We start from the raw sequence: 21,491 nt of genomic DNA, 5'->3' as shown, positions 1-21,491 counted from the left end.
ATAACCTTTCAAAACAGAAAGTACTAGTCCCACATGGGTTCACTGGTGAATTCTTACCAAACATTTAAAGAAGATATTCTATCAATTCTCTGCCATCTCTTTCAGAAGATAGAAACAGAGAGAATACTTCCTAACTCATTCTATGAGGCCAATGTTACCCTAATACCAAAACTAAACAAAGACATTACAAGAAAAGAAAACTACAGACCAATATCTCTCATGAACACAGACACAAAAATCCTCAACAAAATATTAGCAAATGGAATCCAACAATGTATAAAAAGAATTATGCAGCACAACCAAGTGGGATTCATCTTAGGTATGAGAGGCTGACTCAACATTTGAAAATCAATTATGTAAATCCATCACATTCACAGGCTAAAGAAGAAAAACCACATGATCATATCAATAAATGCAGAAGAAAACACTTGACAAAATCCAACACCTATTTATGATAAAAACTCAGTAAACTAGGAATAGAAGAGGAACATCCTCAACTTTATAAAGAATATCTACGAAAACCCTAGCTAGCATACTTAATGGTGAGTAACTTGAAGTTTTGCCACTATCAGGAACATTTTGACTTTCAGAGAGTACAGGTGCCCAATGGACCCATTTTCTCAGAGACTGTCAGTCTACTGCATTTCACAAACCCACTTACCTCACTCATCAGAAGCCCAAGCTTTTTCTGACCTGAGCTCTTACCCCTGAGCTACTCTGAACATTCCTTAAAGTTACTTAATCTCTAACCCTTCCCCACCACCCACTGGGCACATGGGAACTCACGGTGCCTTCAGATTTCTTATCTACCTCCTCAACCTCTTCTCTTGAAGAGTCTCTTGTTCATCTTATACTAACTGAAACCTGACTACCCCTAAGACATCACCTTCCCTGCTATTCTTTAAAGTGGAGGCTTTTCAATTTTGTTCCCACAAACCTCTGTACTTTAAAGGCTGGAGATAGAACAGGTATATTATTTGCTTTCCATTTCTACTCTCAAAGGAAGTATCTTTCCAGTTCACTTACATGTTGTTTACTTTACTGAGACCCATCCCTCAGATTATTTATTTCCCCCCTCATTCCAATATCTCATTTTCCCCCTTTCCCAGTTTAGTCTATGGTCCATCACTATAATCATTTCTTTGCAAGAGCTTTAATGTCCTTGTCTTTTCTCCTCCTCTTATGCATCTAGAAAAACCCAGACCTGATTATACTTTATTTTGTGTATCTTCACATCTGCTCCTGAACAGTTAATTTTGTCTGGAAGAAACAAACAAAAAAAAAAAACAAAAAAACCCCACAATTGTGTTAACTGTCTTTCTTTAAATTCATAATTACTATTCTCAAATGGGCTTTCAAAATTGCTTGGCAATCCTACAATTCCCTCAATAATTCACTCTACCATTCTTGGAGACAACCATTTCTACCTTGTTTCTCCTCAAACCTCCAATACTTTCCACATGCCAGCCAAGCTAATATCTTTGCTTCATACTTCACTGAGAAGAAATTAAATGGAAACCCCCAAACCTTCCCACCACTAAATCTACCAAATTACCTCCAAGTGTATCTATTCTCTGCTTTCTCTCCAATTACAAAAGAGGCCAGGCTGCATTTGTGCTCTGAATCTCACCCCCTCTTGCCTTCTCAAGGATTTCACTCTCGCAGTTGTTGCCTGTTGTTCCTGTTGCATCATTACTATCTCTCAATTTACTGGCTTATTCTCACCAGCATATGAACAGGATCTAATTTCTCATGTTAAAAAACGTACCTACATGACCTCATGTTCCTTTCTAGCTACCAGTACTTCTGCTCCCCTTTATGGCAACATTTCTTGAAAGAGCTGTCATCTCGAGTCATTGTCTCTCTTTAGCCCACTCCAATCAGGCTTCTATTTCCACCAATCCACTGAAACTACTATTGAAGTCATCAGTGACTTTAATCTTCCACCGGATTTCAGATCCATCCTCATCCTGACTGCTGAGTAGCAATTGACCCGCCTTGGAACACTCTTCTCTTGGCTTCCAAGATGCCACACTTTCTTGGTTTCCCTCCTACCTCACTCCTCTTGAACCTCTTAGTAGTTCCTCTTGCTCTGCTGAATTTCCAAATATGGGAGTGTCCCAGACTTGGATACTCTTCTCCATGGTTACTCTCTCCCCAGGGCCATCTCATTTACTTCCATGGATTTAGTCAAATATTGTTGACTCCATAATCTATATTTTCAATCCTGACCTCTGTTGAGATCCAGACCTGTATAACTAACTTCTTGATATTTAGACAGGTAACTCTCAGACATCTCGAATTTGACACATCTAAAACAAAATTGTAGATTCACTCCTAAAACTTGTTCTTTACCTTACTTCCTTACTATTGTTATCACTCATTATTTATTCAAGTTATTCCAGACAGAAATCTCAGTTACATCTTTGGTTTTTCTCTTTCCCTCACTCTTCATACCCAACCTGTCATGCCAATTCTACTTTCAAAATATATCTCAGGGACTTCCCTGGTGGCGCAGAGGTTAAGAATCCGCCTGACAATGCAGGGGACATGGGTTCGAGCCCTGGTCCGGGAAGATCCCACATGCCGCGGAGCAACTAAGCCCTCAAGCCACAACTACTGAGCCTGCACTCTAGAGCCCGTGAGCCACAACTACTGAAGCCCACACACCTAGAACCCGTGCTCCGCAACAAGAGAAGCCACCGCAATGAGAAGCCCGCGCGCTGCAATGAAGAGTAGCCCCCGCTCGCCGCAACTAAAGAAAGCCCGCACGCAGCAACAAAGACCCAACACAGCCACAAAAAAAAAAGTATACATATATATATATATACATCTCAGATCAGCCTTTTCCCTCCATTTTTGTCCAAGCTGCCATCATCTCTTGCTTAGATTGCTGCATTAGCTTCTGTCTGTAGCCTCGACTCATACCCTTTTCCAAAGCATTCTTACAAAGCATAAGTATATCTAATCGGAATGCAAATTGGATCAAGTCATTCTACTACTTCAACTATGCAAAGGCTTCCCTTTCTAACTTCTAATCATAGTGCTCAAGGCCTTCTGTGATCTGGCTATACCCCTCTCCAATTTCATCTTTTGATACTCCATCCCATTTCAAAATGCTCCAGCCACACTGGCCTTCTTTTTCCAATGCCTTAAATACACCAAGGCTTATGATATACTGCTCTTTCTTCTCTTCCTATTTCCAAATAGTTAAAGCCCATTCTTCCTAGTTTTCAGGTACAATGTCACCTTAGAGAGGCCTTCCAAAGTAATCACCCTAATTAAGGTAAGTCCTCCTCAGAGCCCTTCCCTCTCAACCTGTTTGTTTCCTTGCCTGGCTGCAAGCTCTGTTCTCTGTTGGTCTCATTCATTGCATCCCATGCCTAGCACAACACAGGTACTCCAAAAATAATACACAGGTTGAATGGTGAATGACTTTATAATCCTTAGAAAGGGGTAGTTTCCCTACAGTTACAAATGGCTTAGGAAACGTGGTAAGGTTTGTTGTTAAAGGCGCTGCCCAGGGAGCCAGAGATATGAATACAAGCTCCGAGAGCTTTTTAGGCCATATGCACATGGCACAGCACTTAATCTGCACTTTTATTTACCCATATTTTCTACGTTGGAAATAAATAAAGACATTAAGAGAAACAGTCAAATACTTTGCTGAGCTCATAATGCACAAGACTACACAATTCTCCTGATCAAAATATAATGGCTCTACGAAAAGGACATTAGGTTAGTTCAGAATGTAGTCTCAGTAAACTCATACTGTTTTGGGGACTTCTGATTATCCTCATAATCACTCTTTTAATCTAATTAGAAAACTTGCATAGAATTGATATCAAGCTCAACAATTCATTAATTCATTCAATCAATATTTGTTGAGTACCAACCATATACCAGGCATTCTTCAAGTACTGGAGAGACACTGGTTGAAAAGGATAGACAACATTTTCTCATGGAGCTGAGTCTAGTGAGAGAGACAGACAGCAAAAAATAAGAAAATGAGTGCTGGTAAGAATCATGAAAAAGATAAACCAGGCTGATGAAGGAATTACAACGGTTACTTTGAATTGGGTGGTCAGAAAGGGCCAACTTGAAGAGGCTTTATATAAATTGAGAACTATGTGGGAATCCACATTTTATAAAATCTACTGGCTTCTCATTTTTAAAAATCAGGACATTTGTTCATCTCTAGTCTTCTGTCACCTCTTCATAATTTCTTGAGGATGATTACAATATTAAGTGTTTCTGTAGTATGACAAAGAAAGCAAAATGGTCTCCAAATTTGATATGTAGCATTTACCTCCTTATGAAGACTTCCGTAGCTTCAGCAAGAAACCTGAATTCTTTTTTTTTTTTTATTGGTCCATGGTTAACTGAAGGATTTCCTTCTCTTAGATAACAGTAGAAGCCAATTATTTTCAAGAAATGCCAGTTCTTATTTTGCTTTCCTCAGTATGAAAAGTTTAGTTACAGGGAGCCTGGAAATTCAAACTACATGTCAAAGCTAGTTACTATAAGAATCAAATGTGTACTAACAGACAACAGTGGGGATGAAGAGGGTAAAACTTTTTCAAAACCTAAACAACTTATGTAATGGAAAACGAATCTATCAAACTAATTTACTTGGGTCTTTGAAAAAATTTTAATTTAATCACAAGTTTTAGTAAATAAAGAGCAAAAAAAATTTTTTTTTGGCTTCACCACACGGCACGTGGGAGCTTAATTCCCTGACCAGGGATTGAACTCGTGCCCCCTACAGTGGAAGCACAGAGTCTTAACCACTGGACTGCCAGGGAAGTCCCTAAAGAGCAAATTTACCTTACTAGTCTTGACTAGGTGAAGTGACTCTGGGAGTGGTGAAAGTAGGCCAAAGTAACCATCAAAAGTAGTTTCTGCCTTCTACTGCAGTATTAGGTAAATCATGCCTGGCATGGTAACCTGTTCACTTACTAGAAAACAAAAGTATGAGGGAGGGGGTTATCCACACTTTAGTGATTCAGTAATTTAAAATTTAAAATTTCACTTTGACCTTTCATAAAACTTTAGAAGTGCTAAAACACTTTCAGGTTTACTATTATGTAATTTTCATAAAGTCTTGTGAGGAATATAAAGCATATTATTATTTTCATTCTCTTTGATGGTAAGACAAAAGAATTTGTTAGAAAAGTGACTATATTTATAAAATCCATATAAAAAATAAATTAGGAAATGATTTACATTATTAAAGCATTCATTATAAGTTCGTTATTTGATACATGATGGACAGCTTACAAACAGAGAAAGCTAAAAATTTAAAGAACTGTCAAGTAATTGTCAGAAATAAAGATAAAGCATCTATGAAATCATAAAGTCAATGAGAAATTATTAGTACTATTCAACAATACATATTTCATATAGAGATATTTATAATATTTCCAGCTTTTTTGAAAATCCATATCTAAAAATATCCAAGGTTGCAAATGCCAACGGTTCAAGAGAGGGTTGCTTTTCCACTAAGATAGTAGTTTAAAATTTTAAAAAGCAGACTGCTATCAACAAATGATAACCCTAAATAACATTACTGACAAAGAATTTAATACCTATAATGACACAAAATGGTAGTTTACAGACAACATAAATATTGCTACATTAAAGTCCCTCAAGAAATCTATTCATGAAATGATCTAATTGGAATAAATATAATGGAGTAATCTTTAACAAAATAAAAGGAATTAAAATAGTAAAACAGGACTTCCCTGGTGGTGCAGTGGTTAAGAATCCGCCTGCCAATTCAGGGGACACGGGTTCGATCCCTGGTCCAGGAAGATCCCACATGCCGCGGAGCAACTAAGCCCGTGTGCCACAACTACTGAAGTCCGTGCGCTCTAGAGCCTGCGAGCCACAACTACTGAAGCCCGTGTGCCTAGAGCCCGTGCCCTGCAACAAGAGAAGCCACTGCAATGAGAAGCCTGCGCACCTCAACGAAGAGCAGCCCCCGCTCACCGCAACTAGAGAAAGCCCGCGTGCAAACAGTCCTCTAATATAGACATGCTTTGAACAGAATTTTCCAGATATTACTGAAGACTCTTTGGAGAAAAGCAAATAATTTACATTCCTCACCACACTGAACTGAAGGAATTATTTATATACTATCAAAAACACATAATAAAGTTTTAAAATACTGTGGTAAGTTTATATTAACTATTGTGTACTTTATGATTGGTATGCTCTTACAGTGAATAGAAATTTTTATTTTAAGATTTTTTTAAATACACAAACAAAGTAAACCATAAAGAAGGCAATCAACACAAAGTTTCCTGTAGTTAGTCCTGAAGGGAAAATAGGAATGATGAGATGTGGCACTCTCAGATTGTGATTAGAACACAGATTCCACAGATGAAATGCATGCAGGGCATCCTTATGTAGTATAAAAATAGTCTAAAATCCAATTATTTTACCAATATGCAGATACAATTACTATTTTTGATTAGTAGCATACAGCTTTAACCTATTATTTTTAAACGTACAGAAATAAAATAGTAACCAAACCAAGTACACCGCAACGTTACATTACAACTTCCAAACACGTCTATTCATATGAAAGGCTAAATTTATTTCACAATTTGCTTGTAAGAGAGTTAACAACCAAAATAAAGTTGGAATATTGTTACCTGGACAATCTGGAGAATTTTAGGAATTAGAGTAGCCAATTACAAAGCTCTTTAAATATACATTATTTACACAAAAAGTAGTTAAGAAATTGGTAATCAGCACAAAATGTTAGCAGCAGTTGGCTATCACTGTTCAAAGATCAACAAGGTAGGTCTAGACAAAGTTATGTCCTTAAAGGTCAAATAATGGTCTAAAATAGTTTATGTTAAAAATCAGGGTCATGAAAAGACAATTCAGCACACACTGATTTCACCTCCCTAAATTTTAGTTCAGAGACTATTTGAACCAATTTTTTTTTTTTTTTCTGTAAGAAAAGGAAGTTTGATAGCACCTTGAATTGATATCCCATTAAAATTACTTAAATTACTCACAATTTCATTCAGGTTGTAAGTCAATCTGATGTTTAGCAAAGTAATCTTTCAAAAGGCGCGCTGATGGAAACAAATGAAGGTCAAGGATACTATGTATAGAGAGGTAGATAGTGTTACTACTCAAGCATCGCTCTTGGAATAAGTCAGCAAAATTGTTAACTATGGCACTTCTGGATTTCTGAAAAATTTTAGTCTCTGCCTTGCTTTGGAGCATAATTTCAAATTAACTTTTCATTACTTTGCAAACTTAACTTTTATTTGTATCATTTTTACTTCTGTTTAAAAAGAGTGAGGATGGGAGTTTTACAGCTTGTTTTGGAAGAATACACGCAGTTTCAGTGATTAATGACTGTCTTGTGTTTAAAGAATCCATATTTTACCATAAAAATCAACTTGAGGGCTTCCCTGGTGGCGCAGTGGTTGAGAGCCTGCCTGCTAATGCAGGGGACACGGGTTCGAGCCGTGGTCTGGGAGGATCCCACATGCCGCGGAGTGGCTGGGCCCGTGAGCCACAATTACTGAGCCTGCGCGTCTGGAGCCTGTGCTCCGCAACAAGAGAGGCCGCGATGGTGAGAGGCCCGCGCACCGCGATGAAGAGTGGCCCCCGCTTGCCGCCAACTAGAGAAAGCCCTCGCACAGAAACAAAGACCCAACACAGCCAGAAATAAATAAATAAATTAAAAAAAAAATCAACTTGAAAATAAATGGGAAGTCTTACTGACATTAAGATATTTAACAGCATGATAAGGGGGACTCACTTGAGATATATTGTGTATCTTGCTAGCTGGTGCCTTTCCAAAAAAACCATTAGCATTTAGATAAATGGAGTCAAATTAATAAAAATTATCACATTAAAAATACATTATATTTATTCACCAGGTAATAAACATACTAATTCTACTACAGTTCAAAGCAAATAAGAATTTAAACAGTTTTTCTTTAAATCACCTCAGAAATGTATTAATTTTATACAACATAATCTTTTTTTAGTAAAAGTAAACTAAAATAGGTAATTTATATAGCTTATATTCCTAAAATAAAATATATTTTAATGAATATACACTTTCTCATTTCATTTTGCTTGGATATAGGATATAGTGTTTCAAAATGAAAATAAACACACATAGCAAAAACCAAAACAAGTATGCAAAAACATTTTATTTATAATAGATCAACATTTTTGACATGAAAGGTAGCCACTTTCAATTTCTCAGGAATGCCTAGAATCCAACAGTTTCCATAAAGACTAATTAGTTAACAATTATTTCACTGTAGGTAAAAGAAATAATTTCAGAATAAACTTTTTAAATGGCTTTGCCTATGGCAACTTATTTTATAAGCTTTAATATGTGGTAAGCTAGCTTTCCCAGGAAGTGAATATAATCCACCTATGTTCCAAGTGTATTAAACCAGTTTATACAACAAACATGACAATCACCCATTTGTATCAGCTGTGCTCAAAAGAGAATTCTCTTTACCAAAATATGCATTTTTCAAAAAGGCCTCACATTAACCCCTTAAACCAACCACCTCCCTTCTATGTCCAGGACCACTCTTTTCTACTTCAAGTTGCGTTACTTTAAAGACAACTGTCAAATTCCAGTGGAACGGTACACTGACTTAAGACTCTATGTAATATATATCAAACACAAGAATAGTCACTGACTTCAAGGGACAAGGTGATGACTAACCAGTAATAATTTAGCCAATGTCATTTTTAGTTTAGAGGGAAAAAAGCAGCCCCCAAATGTCCTGAACTTTTCTGTACTTCTCTGTAACACACAGAATGAAAAGATAATCTCTGAAATTAAAATCATTAGAAAACATCTTAAATAAAATATTTTATGTAAATAGGTGTTAAATATTAGATTCAAACCATATTTTTTCTGTATTTCGGTTTGGGAAAAAATGTCACAATTATTAGTTCTTCTTACTTAAATTTAGTTTTGAGAATTTAAATCTACTACACACCAGTATGTAAAATTCACCTTGGTTAACCACTCCCCATGCTTCTGTGCTGGGTTTCCTCAGGTAAGTCCATTATACGCATGTAAGTGATGGGGAGGTTTAAATAGCACTTAAAGAATATTCATGAGAGTGCTGAAATATTGAAAGTTTCATTATTATCTACTTACTGTAGGATTTGCAATTCAAATTCATTGCAGTATTATAAACACTGTGTGAATGGAATGCACACCATTCCTACAGACACACAAACTGAAGTCCAAAAGGCACAGAGTAATGCTGGTGGCTCTTTCTAGTCAGTTAAGAAACAATAAAAAGTCTGCATTATTCTTCATAATTTAAATACTTAAGTAATCTCCACTTTTATTACTTTATAACAATGACTGCAAATTTACATTATTTTAAGTACCACTGTAATACCTTAGTGTATCATACAGATATTTGCTAATATCCCATCCAAAAATTTAAAAAAAACCTCTTCTATATATATATAAAATTATTCTGAAAGACAAGAACATAGAGGAGGGGCTTGGTACAGACTATCAACTCAATTTTTTATCACCACAGTTGTAACTCCAAAATTAACAGATATACAGCAATAATCAAAAGCAGTGCAAATATCTTTGGAGGTTAAGATAAAATTATAATGCAAGAACATAAAAAAGAAATAAAAAAAGGCAAGTACTTCAAGTACAAGGAACCAGTCTGCTTGAGGTCCATTTAGTGTTTACTGGGGGCTTCCTTCCTGCTTTTACTTCTTTCTCTGAAACACATTGGCCAACATGGCACCTGATGTTGTCAACTGGCCCATTTTGTTCAAAAACTTGGTCTTTGTATCTTCACTCACTAAGCTTGCAGCAATTGACATTGAGCTAGGAAAGAAATTTTGAAATTTGTGTAAAGCAATTAAAAAACTAAAATATCTATTTTTTCATTTCTTTAGTAGTATAACATTAATAAATACATTCTGAACTGGTATCACAAAAGGGAAACAAGTATTTATGGAGTAGAGTTTTTTGGTACCATAATAGGTTAGCAGCTTTCATGTTCATTGTTTTTTTAAAGGAAGCAGTGTGGTATAGTGATTAGGAGCAAGTGTGGAATGAGACTGAATCTCGGTTCTGTCATTTACCAGCTGTGTGACTTTGGGCAAGTTATTTAATCTCTGTTTCCTCATCTATAAAATGGAGATAATTCTAGTACCTACCTCACAGGGCTATTTAGGATTATACAAGTGTAAAGTGCTTATTAGCAGTGCCAGGCACGTTATAGCATGCTCTAAGTGTTAGTTATTCTTCTTAATATCAGCATTACTTCATTTAATTCTTACAGCAACCCTGGAAGATAGATATTATCCCTATTTTCACAGATGAGTAAATGAAATCACAGTGAGGTCTTTAACAATCCTATGACATATTACTTTTTTTGGGGGGCGGGGTTGGGGAGAAGAAACATGTCCTCAATTGCCAACTGCACTAGTTTTGATGGACAGTGTCAAATCTTTTCCTTTCTTTTTGACCAACCTTCTGTGTAGGAAGTAAGCACAATCTAAATGACTACTAAAGACAGCTGGTTTATCATATTACTGAACAGAGTATTGATAAAGGACAATTTTTCAGTGATCCAACAATTGTGCTGTAATGGATTAAGGAATCCAGCTTATTGGCCTTGTGGCTTTGGCCAAGATGCTTTAAATCACTCTGATTCAGTTTCCTCCTCTGTAAAATTTTGCAACTGTTATTGCAAAATATCTTGAGGACTAAGTAAGAGAATATGTTTGAACCTGTCAAAGACGATGAGTGGTGAGCAAGGTACAGGAGCTCAACAGACGTCTGTTAAATCTATACATGAAGTATGTGCTGCTACCAAAGACTTCTGGTTCTATGTGGTCTTTAAAGGTGTGTGCTGAGTTACTCAGTTAAATACCTGACCACGATGCCCATCCTGAAAGTCTCTTCTTCCCACTGCTCTCCTGCCAGTACATCAAACTGGTCTGTCCCTACGTGCTCTGAAAACCCCTCTCTTGCTGCTTTTCCTCTGCCAGTACATCAACCTGGTCTGTCCCTACGTGCTCTGAAAACCCCTCTCTTGCTGCTTTTCCTCTGCCAGTACATCAACCTGGTCTGTCCCTACGTGCTCTGAATACCCCTCTCTTGCTGCTTTTCCTCTTCCCACAAAGTAATCCTCCATAAGGCTCAGCATTTTGCTCTAGTACTTCAATTACAAAACTTACTCATTCTATAAGTTTTAAGTAACATCTCCATAGGATGACTCAAAAATATTTATTGAATCACAACATTTTTCCTGAGGGCCAGTCCCACATTACCACTGTTTGCTAGATAAAGCCAATGTCTCAAGTTTTTTTTCATACCCTAACTTTAGAAATAACTCCCCACTTTTATTTCTGAGTACAAGTCTTTCGCCTCCTTAGGCAGCTTTATTCCTAGTTATGTTATGCTTTTTGTTGCGATGGTAAATGGGATCGTTTCCTTAATTTCTCTTTCTGATTTTTCGTTGTTGGTGTATAGGAATGCCAGAGATTTCTGTGCGTTAATTTTGTATCCTGCAACTTTACCAAATTCATTGATTAGTTCTAGTAGTTTTCTGGTGGCATCTTTAGGATTTTCTATGCATAGTATCATGTCATCTGCAAACAGTGACAGTTTTACTTCTTTTCCAATCTGTATTCCTTTTATTTCTTTTTCTTCTCTGATTGCCGTAGCTAGGACTTCCAAAACTATGTTGAATAATAGTGGTGAGAGTGGACATCCTTGTCTTGTTCCTGATCTTAGTGGAAATGCTTTCAGTTTTTCACCGTTGAGTATGAAGCTTGCTGTGGGTTTGTCATATATGGCCCTTATTATGTTGAGGTAGGTTCCCTCTATGCACATTTTCTGGAGAGTTTTTATCACTCACTTTTATTTCTTTACTTGCCAGTGGTTCTATCCTTTTCCTCTCTTCCCAACAGGGAATATAATGGCTCTCCATTTCAAACTATCATCAAATCTTGTGACTTTATTCTACAACATCTTCTTTATTGTTTACTTTTATTTCTAATGCCAATACTTTACAACTGAATTATGCCAAAAGTTTTGGATCTGGTCTCCTTGTATTAGTCAGATTCACCTGTTAAATAATCACTTCTTTATATCACACCCCTTCTCAAAATCCTCAGTGGCCACTTACCACCTACAAGATAAAATATGCATGGCATTCAAGAAACATAGCAATCTAATTCTTATGTGTGTGTGTGTGTGTGTGTGTGTGTGTTTAACCAACCATCACTACTTAACTTCTAGACCCCCTTGAGTCAGGTCTGCCTAGTCTAATTGTTCAAACCATTCTCAACTTAAATATTTCTTCTTTTATCTCATGTCTAGCCATCTTTCAATTCCCAGCTCAAGCCCCATCTTTTCCATGATGCCTTTCCTTAACACTCTAGGTTTATAGTACTGTTTTTTTCTGTAAGGAACAGTGTTAAGTAAAAGATAAGTATGATTTTAGTTTGTATCTACAAAAACAGGATACATGGCTCAGATAATACTTGAGATACCATCAAGTCTTTTTCTTTTTTTTAATATTTATTCATTTGGTTGCACTGGGTCTTAGTTGCGGCAGGTGGGCCTCCTTAGTTGCGGGTCGCCAGCTCTTTAGCTGTGGCATGCAAACTCTTAGTTGTGGCATGAGTGTGGGATCCAGTTCCCCGACCAGGAATCGAACCCGGGCCCCCTGCATTGGGAGCATGCTTCCCTGGGAGCATGCGCCACCAGGGAAGTCCCCCATCAAGTGTTAATGATGTTCTAAGAGGAGTGCAACAATGATGCTAAGGAGTCTGGAAACCATAAGAGGTAAAAGCGAAAGCAATGAAGAATGTTTGGTTTGGAGAAGAGAATATTTAGGAGACTTAAGATACGTCTCTATGTTACTCGTGAAAAATGAGATATATAATATATATCTGCACGGCTGTATATATCCATAGAGCTCTACTGATGCACATCACAATTACCTGGGGGAACTTTTTGAAATGTGGACACCTAGACCTAACCCCAGTGATTCTAATTTTTTCCATCTGGGGTAGAGGACCCAGGTATGTATTTTACAAAGCTTTCTAGTAAAGAACCATTGCATTATGGCTTTTTTTTTTTTTTTTTCTGAAGAAAGAGTTTAACATTTTTATCAGTTAGACAAAAGCGTCTGACTCTGACCCCTCCGCCAAATGATGAAAACCTGGTACAGAGAGTAGATGTTATAGGAAGGGAGACTTTAACTCAGGGTGAGAAAGGAGTATTTTAAAAACAGAGTTGTCAAAAATGAAATGGGCTGCCTTGTAAAGTAATGTCTTCTTACTGCAGGCTTTCAAGGGATTCTCAGATCTTTCCTTTGCAACTCATAGCCAACCAGCTGCCATTTCTTGTTGATTCTGAATCTATAGAATCTCTTACTTCTGGCCTATCTTTAAAATTATTTATGTCCTAGAATAGTTCTCTCTCTCTCCACATCGCTATATCTTGCAAATCAAAGATCACTACTCCTTCTCTTTGAAACCCCTATTTGATTTTTTGACACCACTCTGATTTGCCTCCTATTTCTCAGTTAAGCTTCTCTTAAATGCTGCACTTTTTAAAAAAATTTATTTATTTTATTTATTTATTTTTGGCTGCATTGGGTCTTCATTGCTGCGTGTGGGCTTTCTCTAGTTGTGGCAAGCAGGGGCTACTCTTCGTTGCAGTGCACGGGCTTCTCCTTGCAGTGGCTTCTGTTGTCGTGGAGCATGGGCTCATGGGCTCTAGGTGTGCGGGCTTCAGTAGTTGTGGCTCTTGGGATCTAGAGCACAGGCTCAGTAGTTGTGGCACACGGGCTTAGTTGCTCCCGGCATGTGGGATCTTCCCGGACCAGGGCTCGAACCCGAGTCCCCTGTATCGGCAGGCGGATTCTTAACCACTGCACCACCAGGGAAGTTCCTTAAATGCTGCATTTTAAATGTTGGTCTAATTCCAGGTCTGAGCTCCATTTCCAAGTGATATCATCCATCCACCTCTAGTCCTTATCTAAGCCTTTAATTACCACCTATATCCTAATTGTTCCTAAATCTCAATAACTGCTTGTAGTGTTTTTCTTCCTGTACCTCAAATGTTAAATATTCCTCTTCAGAACAGTTCCAATTGGTTGTACTGTGCCATCATTCAATCTGGGAATCCTTATTAGATTCTAGTTCTCTCTTACTCTAATCTGTTGCCAAGTTAAACTGAGTTCACATTTGAATATATCTTGAGTCCATCTTATTCTCATACTCACTGTTACATATAGGCAGTAAAACATGGTGGTTAAGACCATGGTCTCAAGAACCACAGTGCCTGGGTTTGAATTCTGGTTCCTCCACTTAGTAGCTAGGTGGCCTTTGAGCAAGTTACCTAACCTCTGTGTCATCTGTAAAATGGGAATAGTAATAGTATCTACTTCATAGGGTTATTATGATAAATTATTAGCAAATATATGAAAAATGCTGAGAATGGTGTCTGGTTTATGAGTGTATCTTATTATTACCTGCCCATCCATGCCCACACCTGCCTTCATCATGGGTTACTACAGTAGCTTTCTGTTCCATCTGCTTCTCTGTTGCTTGTATTCACTAGAGCATGGCTTCCAAAGCAGTGGTTCTCAAAGTGTGGCTCCTGGACGCACAGTATTAACATCACCTGGGAATTTGTTGCAATTCAAATTCTCAGGCTCCATTCCAGATCTTCTGAATCAAAAACTCTGGAGATGGCACCCAAAAATTTCCAGGTGATTCTGATGGACCCTAAGGCCTGAGAAGCAAAGTTACTAAGGGTTGGTAAACTAAGGGTCACAGGCCAAATCCATTCTGCTGCCTGTTTTTGTAAATAAAGTTTTATTGGAATGCAGCCAAAGCCATATGTTTCCATGTTGTCAATGGCTGCTTACTGCTACAATAGCAGAGTTCAACTGTGTACTTGTAACAGAGACCGTATGAATCGCAAAGCTTAAAATATTTACTGTCTTTACAGAGAAAGTTTGTTGACTCCTGGCCACAGGATAAGTCCAAACCTCTCATGTGGCATACAAAGTTCTTTATTAACGGTGCCCGTCTACCTTTATAGACTTATCTCTATTGTTCTCCCGTACATACTCTGTGCTCTAGCTTTAATTACAGTTCCCAAATATGCTTTTCTGAAACTTTTGTCCTTTTGCACAGTGCTGATATTTCTGCATGTAATCCCTTTTCTCTTTTCTTTTGCCTCCGGTTGGAGGGTGGATCAGTTCATTACTTTGGAAACTGGTACACAAAGAGAAAGAATTGAACATTTATCTTGTCTTTACTATATAAACGGTATGACTTGGTAAAAATAGTACATATGGGGGACAGTTTTCTTTCTGAAGAATTCTAGCTCACAAATGAAGAAGGATTGATAGAGTAATACATTTTGTAATTGCTAATGGATTAACGGATCTAGCATTCATCATTAATAGATGTTAACATCACCAAAAAAAGAGAGAATCAGACATTACCTGCCTCACGATGAAAACACACCTCCTCCTATGTAGAAGTCTTGGCAAATAAAAAACATGCCCCAAACCTGATTACATCTCTAGATCTAGATCCAACTAGTAAATTTATGGGAAATACAGAGGAACATTTTGAAACACACGAGGGAAATGCAATTAGCAAGATTTGGACTGTGGGAGCCTCTATAGGACAAATGACTCAGTTCCTTCAACAAGTAAATTGTATGGAGAAAAAAAGAGATACAAGGGGAACCTCTGAATTGAAAGAGATTCAAGAAACATATTAACCACTTATAATATATGGAATGTTGGATCCTGACTCAAAGAAACAAACTGTAAGGAAAAAACAAACAACAAATCAATAATGACATTTATGAAACAATTAGAAATTTGAACAAAGGCCAGATAATAAATGATATTAAGGTGTTGTTATGGTGTGATGATATTGTGTTTATGTTTAAAAAAATAGCACTTATCTTTTAGAGATGCATATCAGAATATGGGAGGGGAAAAGAGTTGGGTATAGATGAAATAAAATTGACTATGAATTGATAATTGTTGAAGCTGAGTGATGAGTACATGGGAAATCATTATATCATGTTTATTTTTGTGTTATTTTGAAATTCTCTACAGTAAGAGTTAAAAAAAATAAATGATAATATAGAGGATTTGAATAACATTTACAATAGCCAGGACATGGAAGCAACCTAAGTGTCCATCAACAGGCGAATGGATAAAGAAGATGTGGTACGTATATACAATGGAGTATTACTCAGCCATAAAAAGGAACGAAACTGGGTCATTTGTAGAGACGTGGATGGATCTAGAGACTGTCCTACAGAGTGAAGTAAGTCAGAAAGAGAAAAACAAATAAAGTATATTAACACATATATGTGGAATCTAGAAAAATGGTACAGATGAACTGGTTTGCAGGGCAGAAATTGAGACACAGATGTAGAGAACAAACGTATGGACACCAAGGGGGGAAAGCAGAGGCACGTGTGGGTGGTGGTGTGATGAATTGGGAGATTGGGATTGACATGTATACACTGATGCGTATAAAATGGATGACTAATAAGGACCTGCTGTATAAAAAAATAAATTAAAAAAAAGAGTTACAATAATAAATGATAATATAGAGGATTTGAATAACATGGGAAAATATGATTATGAAAGTGAATTTTTTTTTTTTCTTAAAAAGGAAGGTCATATAACCTTAGCAATCTTAGGAAGTTACAAAGAGATTTCTTTCTTGTAAAATTCCTACATGATAATTCATGAAATTTCATTTAGAATGTATCTCACATATAATTTTTCTCAATTTTGGTCCAAAACCTTTTACATTTTAAACTAATAAGGCACCAAATAATTTTAATATTTAATGTACAACAAATGAACAGAATTATTTGCCTTAATGTTAATTTTATGGATTTTGTGTTCAGAATAGAAACCTGTCAAAGTATGTCTATTGTTTTATAACTTTCCATGGCTAAAATGATAGAAGAGCTCCCACCATTCTAGGAGGCTAAAGCAAGAGTTTTGACTCATAGTAAAAGGCAAAAGACTCGTGTGTGTGTGTGTGTGTGTGTGTGTGTGTGTGTGTGTGTCTTGGGGTTGTGGGTGTGGAGGAGTGTGCTTCTGTGTACCTAGCCTGACAAGATGAAACACTTATTCCTGGTAGTCAGTTTCATAAAGGAAACACCGTTGAGCTTTTCATGCCTAACAGAGTCCATTTAAGATCAACTGTTCAAGGTTACTTCAGAAAGAGAGTACACACAGACTATTTGTAAATTACTTCCTGTCCTGAAATGCCCAACTTTATTCTTTCACATCTATGTTCATATTTTAATTTCACTGAATCTTTGAATTCTAATTAGTTTGGTTAGAAGCATGGGACTAGAACATTCACAAGTTGACAATCCTTTATGCAGTGAATCAAGTTAAATCTTACAACTCCTCTCATAAATTTCTACAAACTATGTTCACCAGTGATTCCCAAATCCAGCTACCTATCAGAATCTCTTTGGAAGCTTGTATTTATTTTATTTTTATATTTTACTGAAGTATAGTTGATGTACGATCTTATATGTTACAGGTTTATAATATAATGATTCATAATTTTTAAAGGTTATACTCCATTTATAGTTATTATAAAGTATTGGCTATATTCCCTGTGTTGTACAATATATCCTTGTAGTTTATTTTATACATAATACTTTGTACCTCTTAATCCTCTACTCCTATATTGCCCCTCCATCCTTCCCTCTCCCTACTGGTAACCACTAGTTTGTTCTCTATGTCTATGAGTCTATTTCTTTTTTGTTATATTCATTAGTTTGTTGTATTTTTTAGATTCTTCATATAAGTGATATCATACAGCATTTGTCTTTCTCTGACTTATTTTGTTTAGCATAATACCCTCCAAGTCCATCCATGTTGTTGTATATGGCAAAATTTCATTCTTTTTTATGGCTTAGTAGTATTCTACTGTATGTATGTATCTATGTGTGTGTGTGTGTGTGTGTGTGTGTGTGTATGTGCGTATATATATATATAGATATATATATACGCACATACACACACACACACACACACCCCACATCTTCTTTATCCATTCATCTGCTGATGGACACTTAGGTTGCTTCCATACCTTGGCAATTATAAATAATGCTGCTATGAACATTGGGGTGCATATATCTTTTCAAATTAGTGTTTTTGTTGGAAGCTTTTAAATATACAGATCCCTAGGCTGACTCAGAATGTTGAGGTCACAGAGAATGAGATAGAGATCTGAATTTTATATTTCCCAGATGGTTTATGGATTAGCATTAGAGAACTGCTGATTTAAAGGATTTTCTTGTCTTCTAAATTAATGACTACAAAATAACACAATATAAAACACTATACCCACCTAAAGAAAATTTATATAGAGAAATTAAGGTTAACTAAAGCCTTAAAAAAAGAATTAATGTCTTACCCTTGAGGCTCTTGGACCGTCTTGTTCTCTACTTTTTGTTCACATTCTTTTATCATGGAAGTTAAAATAACCTGATTTAAAAAAAAATGACTTTAGAGAAATACTGTTAACATAGTAAAATGCTATGGTTTAAAGTTTTTAATTGAATTTTTAATATTCCCATAAGCTAATATGTTAACCAAAAACTGAAAATTTTGGCAGTTACTTTGTTAAAGGAATTCACATTGGATTGCTAGACTAGGTACCGAAATAGCTTTAAAAGATCTCAATCGTATAACTTAATAATTCACTTTGATTTTCACTAACCTTCCTTCTGAGTCTGATTACATTCTCCCTTAGCTTTCCCCACTATCTAATGTTAAAAGTAAAATTTGTATACATCTATACATTTAACAAATACACATACCATGGTCAGACATATTTTCCCAGTAAAAGCTGTTCTGTCCCTTGTCCCTTGCTTTTTCCAGGTTGCAAAAAGCAAGATGCTCTATTTTAAAGTCTAGGGCAGAGACCAGATATAGGTCTGTGGTCACTAAAACTGGGGAGACAATGGGTGTCTAAGAGTTGCTATCACTCTTGCGGGGAGACTGAGTAATGGAAAGGGTGGAGGGATGGAAGCTGCTGCCCCAAATGCTGGCACCCACACCGGAAACCAAATGGCCCTCCTGAATTTTCTTGGCCCATATTTGTGCATGGAGGTCACTAGACAACAAACTTATTGTCACCCTCTATGTGCTAGGCATGTTTTTAGACACAGAGGATGCAGCAAATAGACAACATTCCCTCCTTGTGGAGAGCTTATGTTCCTTTGTTATAGACAACAAACACAAAAAATAAGTAAATCATATAGTATATTACAAAGTGATAAGGGCTTTGGAAAGAACACTGAGTGAGATAAGGGGTATAGAAGGCCAAAGTGAAGAATATTACAATTTACATGGAGGTGTTCTAAGCAGGTTTCATGGAGAGGATGATATTTAAGCAAGAACCTGAGGGACATGAGGAGTAAGTGTGTGAGACCCGGGTTAGAGGCTGAGCAAAGACTCCAGGAGGGAGTATGTCTATTGTATTCTAAGCCTGGAAGCCAGAGTGGTGGGTGCAGAGTGAGCAAGGCAGAAGGTAGAAGGTGAGGCCCGGGAGGTAAGGAGGAAGGAGCTGGGTCCTCTAGTGCCTTGCAGATTATGGTAAAGACTTTTGATTTTTTAATGTTTTCCCGCTCTCTCATGTGACAGATTACAGATTTCGTTTGTTTGGCTATTTTCTTTTTCATCAGTGTTTTTTGGGGAGAGTTTTTGTACTTTCTCTTCCGCTCCCTGTATTGTCTGTTCCCTCCAGTATCCTTTTTCTTGTGTGTATGTTTTCACCTCTGTCTTTGATGTCAGAGGCTTTTCTCAAATGGTTGGTGATCTTGGGATATCCACTAAAGACTGAGGTACTAAAACGTTGATTAGGATCTCTTCACGCATGAGTAAATTCACTTTAAGGTGACTCTGGCACAAACTTTCTGCCAATCTTTTTTTCCCTGCAAATATAATTCTGGCTGCCATCCCACTCCTGGAGCCAAGAAGTAGAAAGGTAATGAGCTTTCTAATGACTAACTATACCTTCGACTTAATTTCCCTCCTTTCATTATAGCACCTTATTCCTGCTCTCAGCTAGGCCTGATATCTCAAGTCTAGAAAGGAAAGCTCCAGTCTTCCACCAAGGTTCAAAAGGGAATCTGGGAGTCTGATCCTTTCAAAAACTTTTAACCACTCCCCCTATTTTCAGTCCCACTCTACAATAATGGAAGGTAGTGAAAATAAGCCTTCTTATTTGTTCTATTCTAAAGTGGCCTTCATTTTCGATGCAAAAATCCTGAACAGAATACTAGCAAACTGAATCTACCTTCATATAAAAGGAATTATATACCATAACCAAGTGGGATTTATTGCAGTAGTGCAAAGGTTGCTTTAACATATAAAAATCCATTAATATAAAACATTGTAAGAGAATAAAAAACCACAACCATGTAATCATCTCAACCGACGCAGAAAAAACATTTGACAATATTCAACACCCCTTCATGATAAAAATACTCAAGCAACTAGCAAAAAAAAGCGAACTTCCTCAGGCTGATAAAGGGAATCTATAAAATATACAAAGCAAAAATTGATAAAACTAAAAGGAGAAAGATGCAACTCTCAATCATAATTTTAACATGTCTTTCAATAGCTGATAGAACAAGCAGATTACAAAAAGTTAATACAAATATAAGAGAACTGACTCATAAAATTAACTGCCTTTACCTTATGAAACAAAATTCATGGATCAATAAAAATATAATGGAAATGAGAATCTAATTTGAACTAAATGATAACAAAGCTACAATGCAGTAAAAGGGATGTGGCTAAAGGAACGCTTAGAGCCTTAAATTTATGTATCCGAAAAGAAGAAAAGTTAACAAGTAAATAATCTAAGCCTCCTCCTTAAGGAGTTAGAAAAACAGAAAAAAAATCAAATCTAAAGAAAGCAGAAGGAAATAAAGATGAAAATAGAAATCAATGAAACTAACACATAGAGAAAAGTCAACACAGCCAAAAGTTCAATATTTGAAAAGGTTAATAGAATTGATAAACCCCTATCAAAACTATTTTAAAAAGAAAGCAAGAAACAAATTGATATCAGAAGTAAAAGAGGGATAGCAATATAATAGATCCTACAGTAAGGAAAAGGGAAAAAAATAAACGTATTACACAAGAATCTATTATTTACAGGTGACTTTTCTACACTTGAAACTTATAAAAAAATCCAGTGACATTTTATTATTAGAATTAAAAATAAAGTTTCTCAGGTTGGCCAGACATAAGTTCAACATACAAAAGTTATATTATTTCTATACATCAGCAAGAAAGGGTTAAAAAACATATAATCCTAAAAAAGGTAGCATTATAACATTATAAAGTGACAGTTTTTTCAAACAAAGTTATAAAACTTTATTAAAAGACATTAAA

At 36.4% G+C, this 21,491-nt stretch overlaps 1 protein-coding gene across 2 annotated transcripts in view; it reads right to left on the bottom strand.

Annotated features, from left to right (window-relative positions):
• Positions 1 to 8,169: 8,169 nt before the first annotated feature.
• Positions 8,170 to 21,491, bottom strand: part of RELCH (RAB11 binding and LisH domain, coiled-coil and HEAT repeat containing) — a 122,031-nt gene continuing 108,709 nt past the window's right edge. For both annotated transcript variants that reach the window (XM_068563230.1, XM_068563231.1), the window contains exons 28-29: positions 18,499 to 18,569; positions 8,170 to 9,868 (exon numbers count right to left, since the gene is read on the bottom strand). In XM_068563230.1, coding sequence (XP_068419331.1) covers positions 9,748 to 9,868; positions 18,499 to 18,569 — 192 coding nt within the window. In that variant the 3' untranslated portion in view covers positions 8,170 to 9,747. The remainder of the gene's footprint in view (positions 9,869 to 18,498; positions 18,570 to 21,491) is intronic.

The sequence above is a fragment of the Eschrichtius robustus genome, chromosome 14, assembly GCF_028021215.1.
Source record: "Eschrichtius robustus isolate mEscRob2 chromosome 14, mEscRob2.pri, whole genome shotgun sequence".
Taxonomy (NCBI): Eukaryota; Metazoa; Chordata; class Mammalia; order Artiodactyla; family Eschrichtiidae; genus Eschrichtius; species Eschrichtius robustus.
The sequence above is the reverse complement of the archived record's forward strand: the minus strand, read 5'-3'. Positions and strand labels throughout refer to the sequence as shown.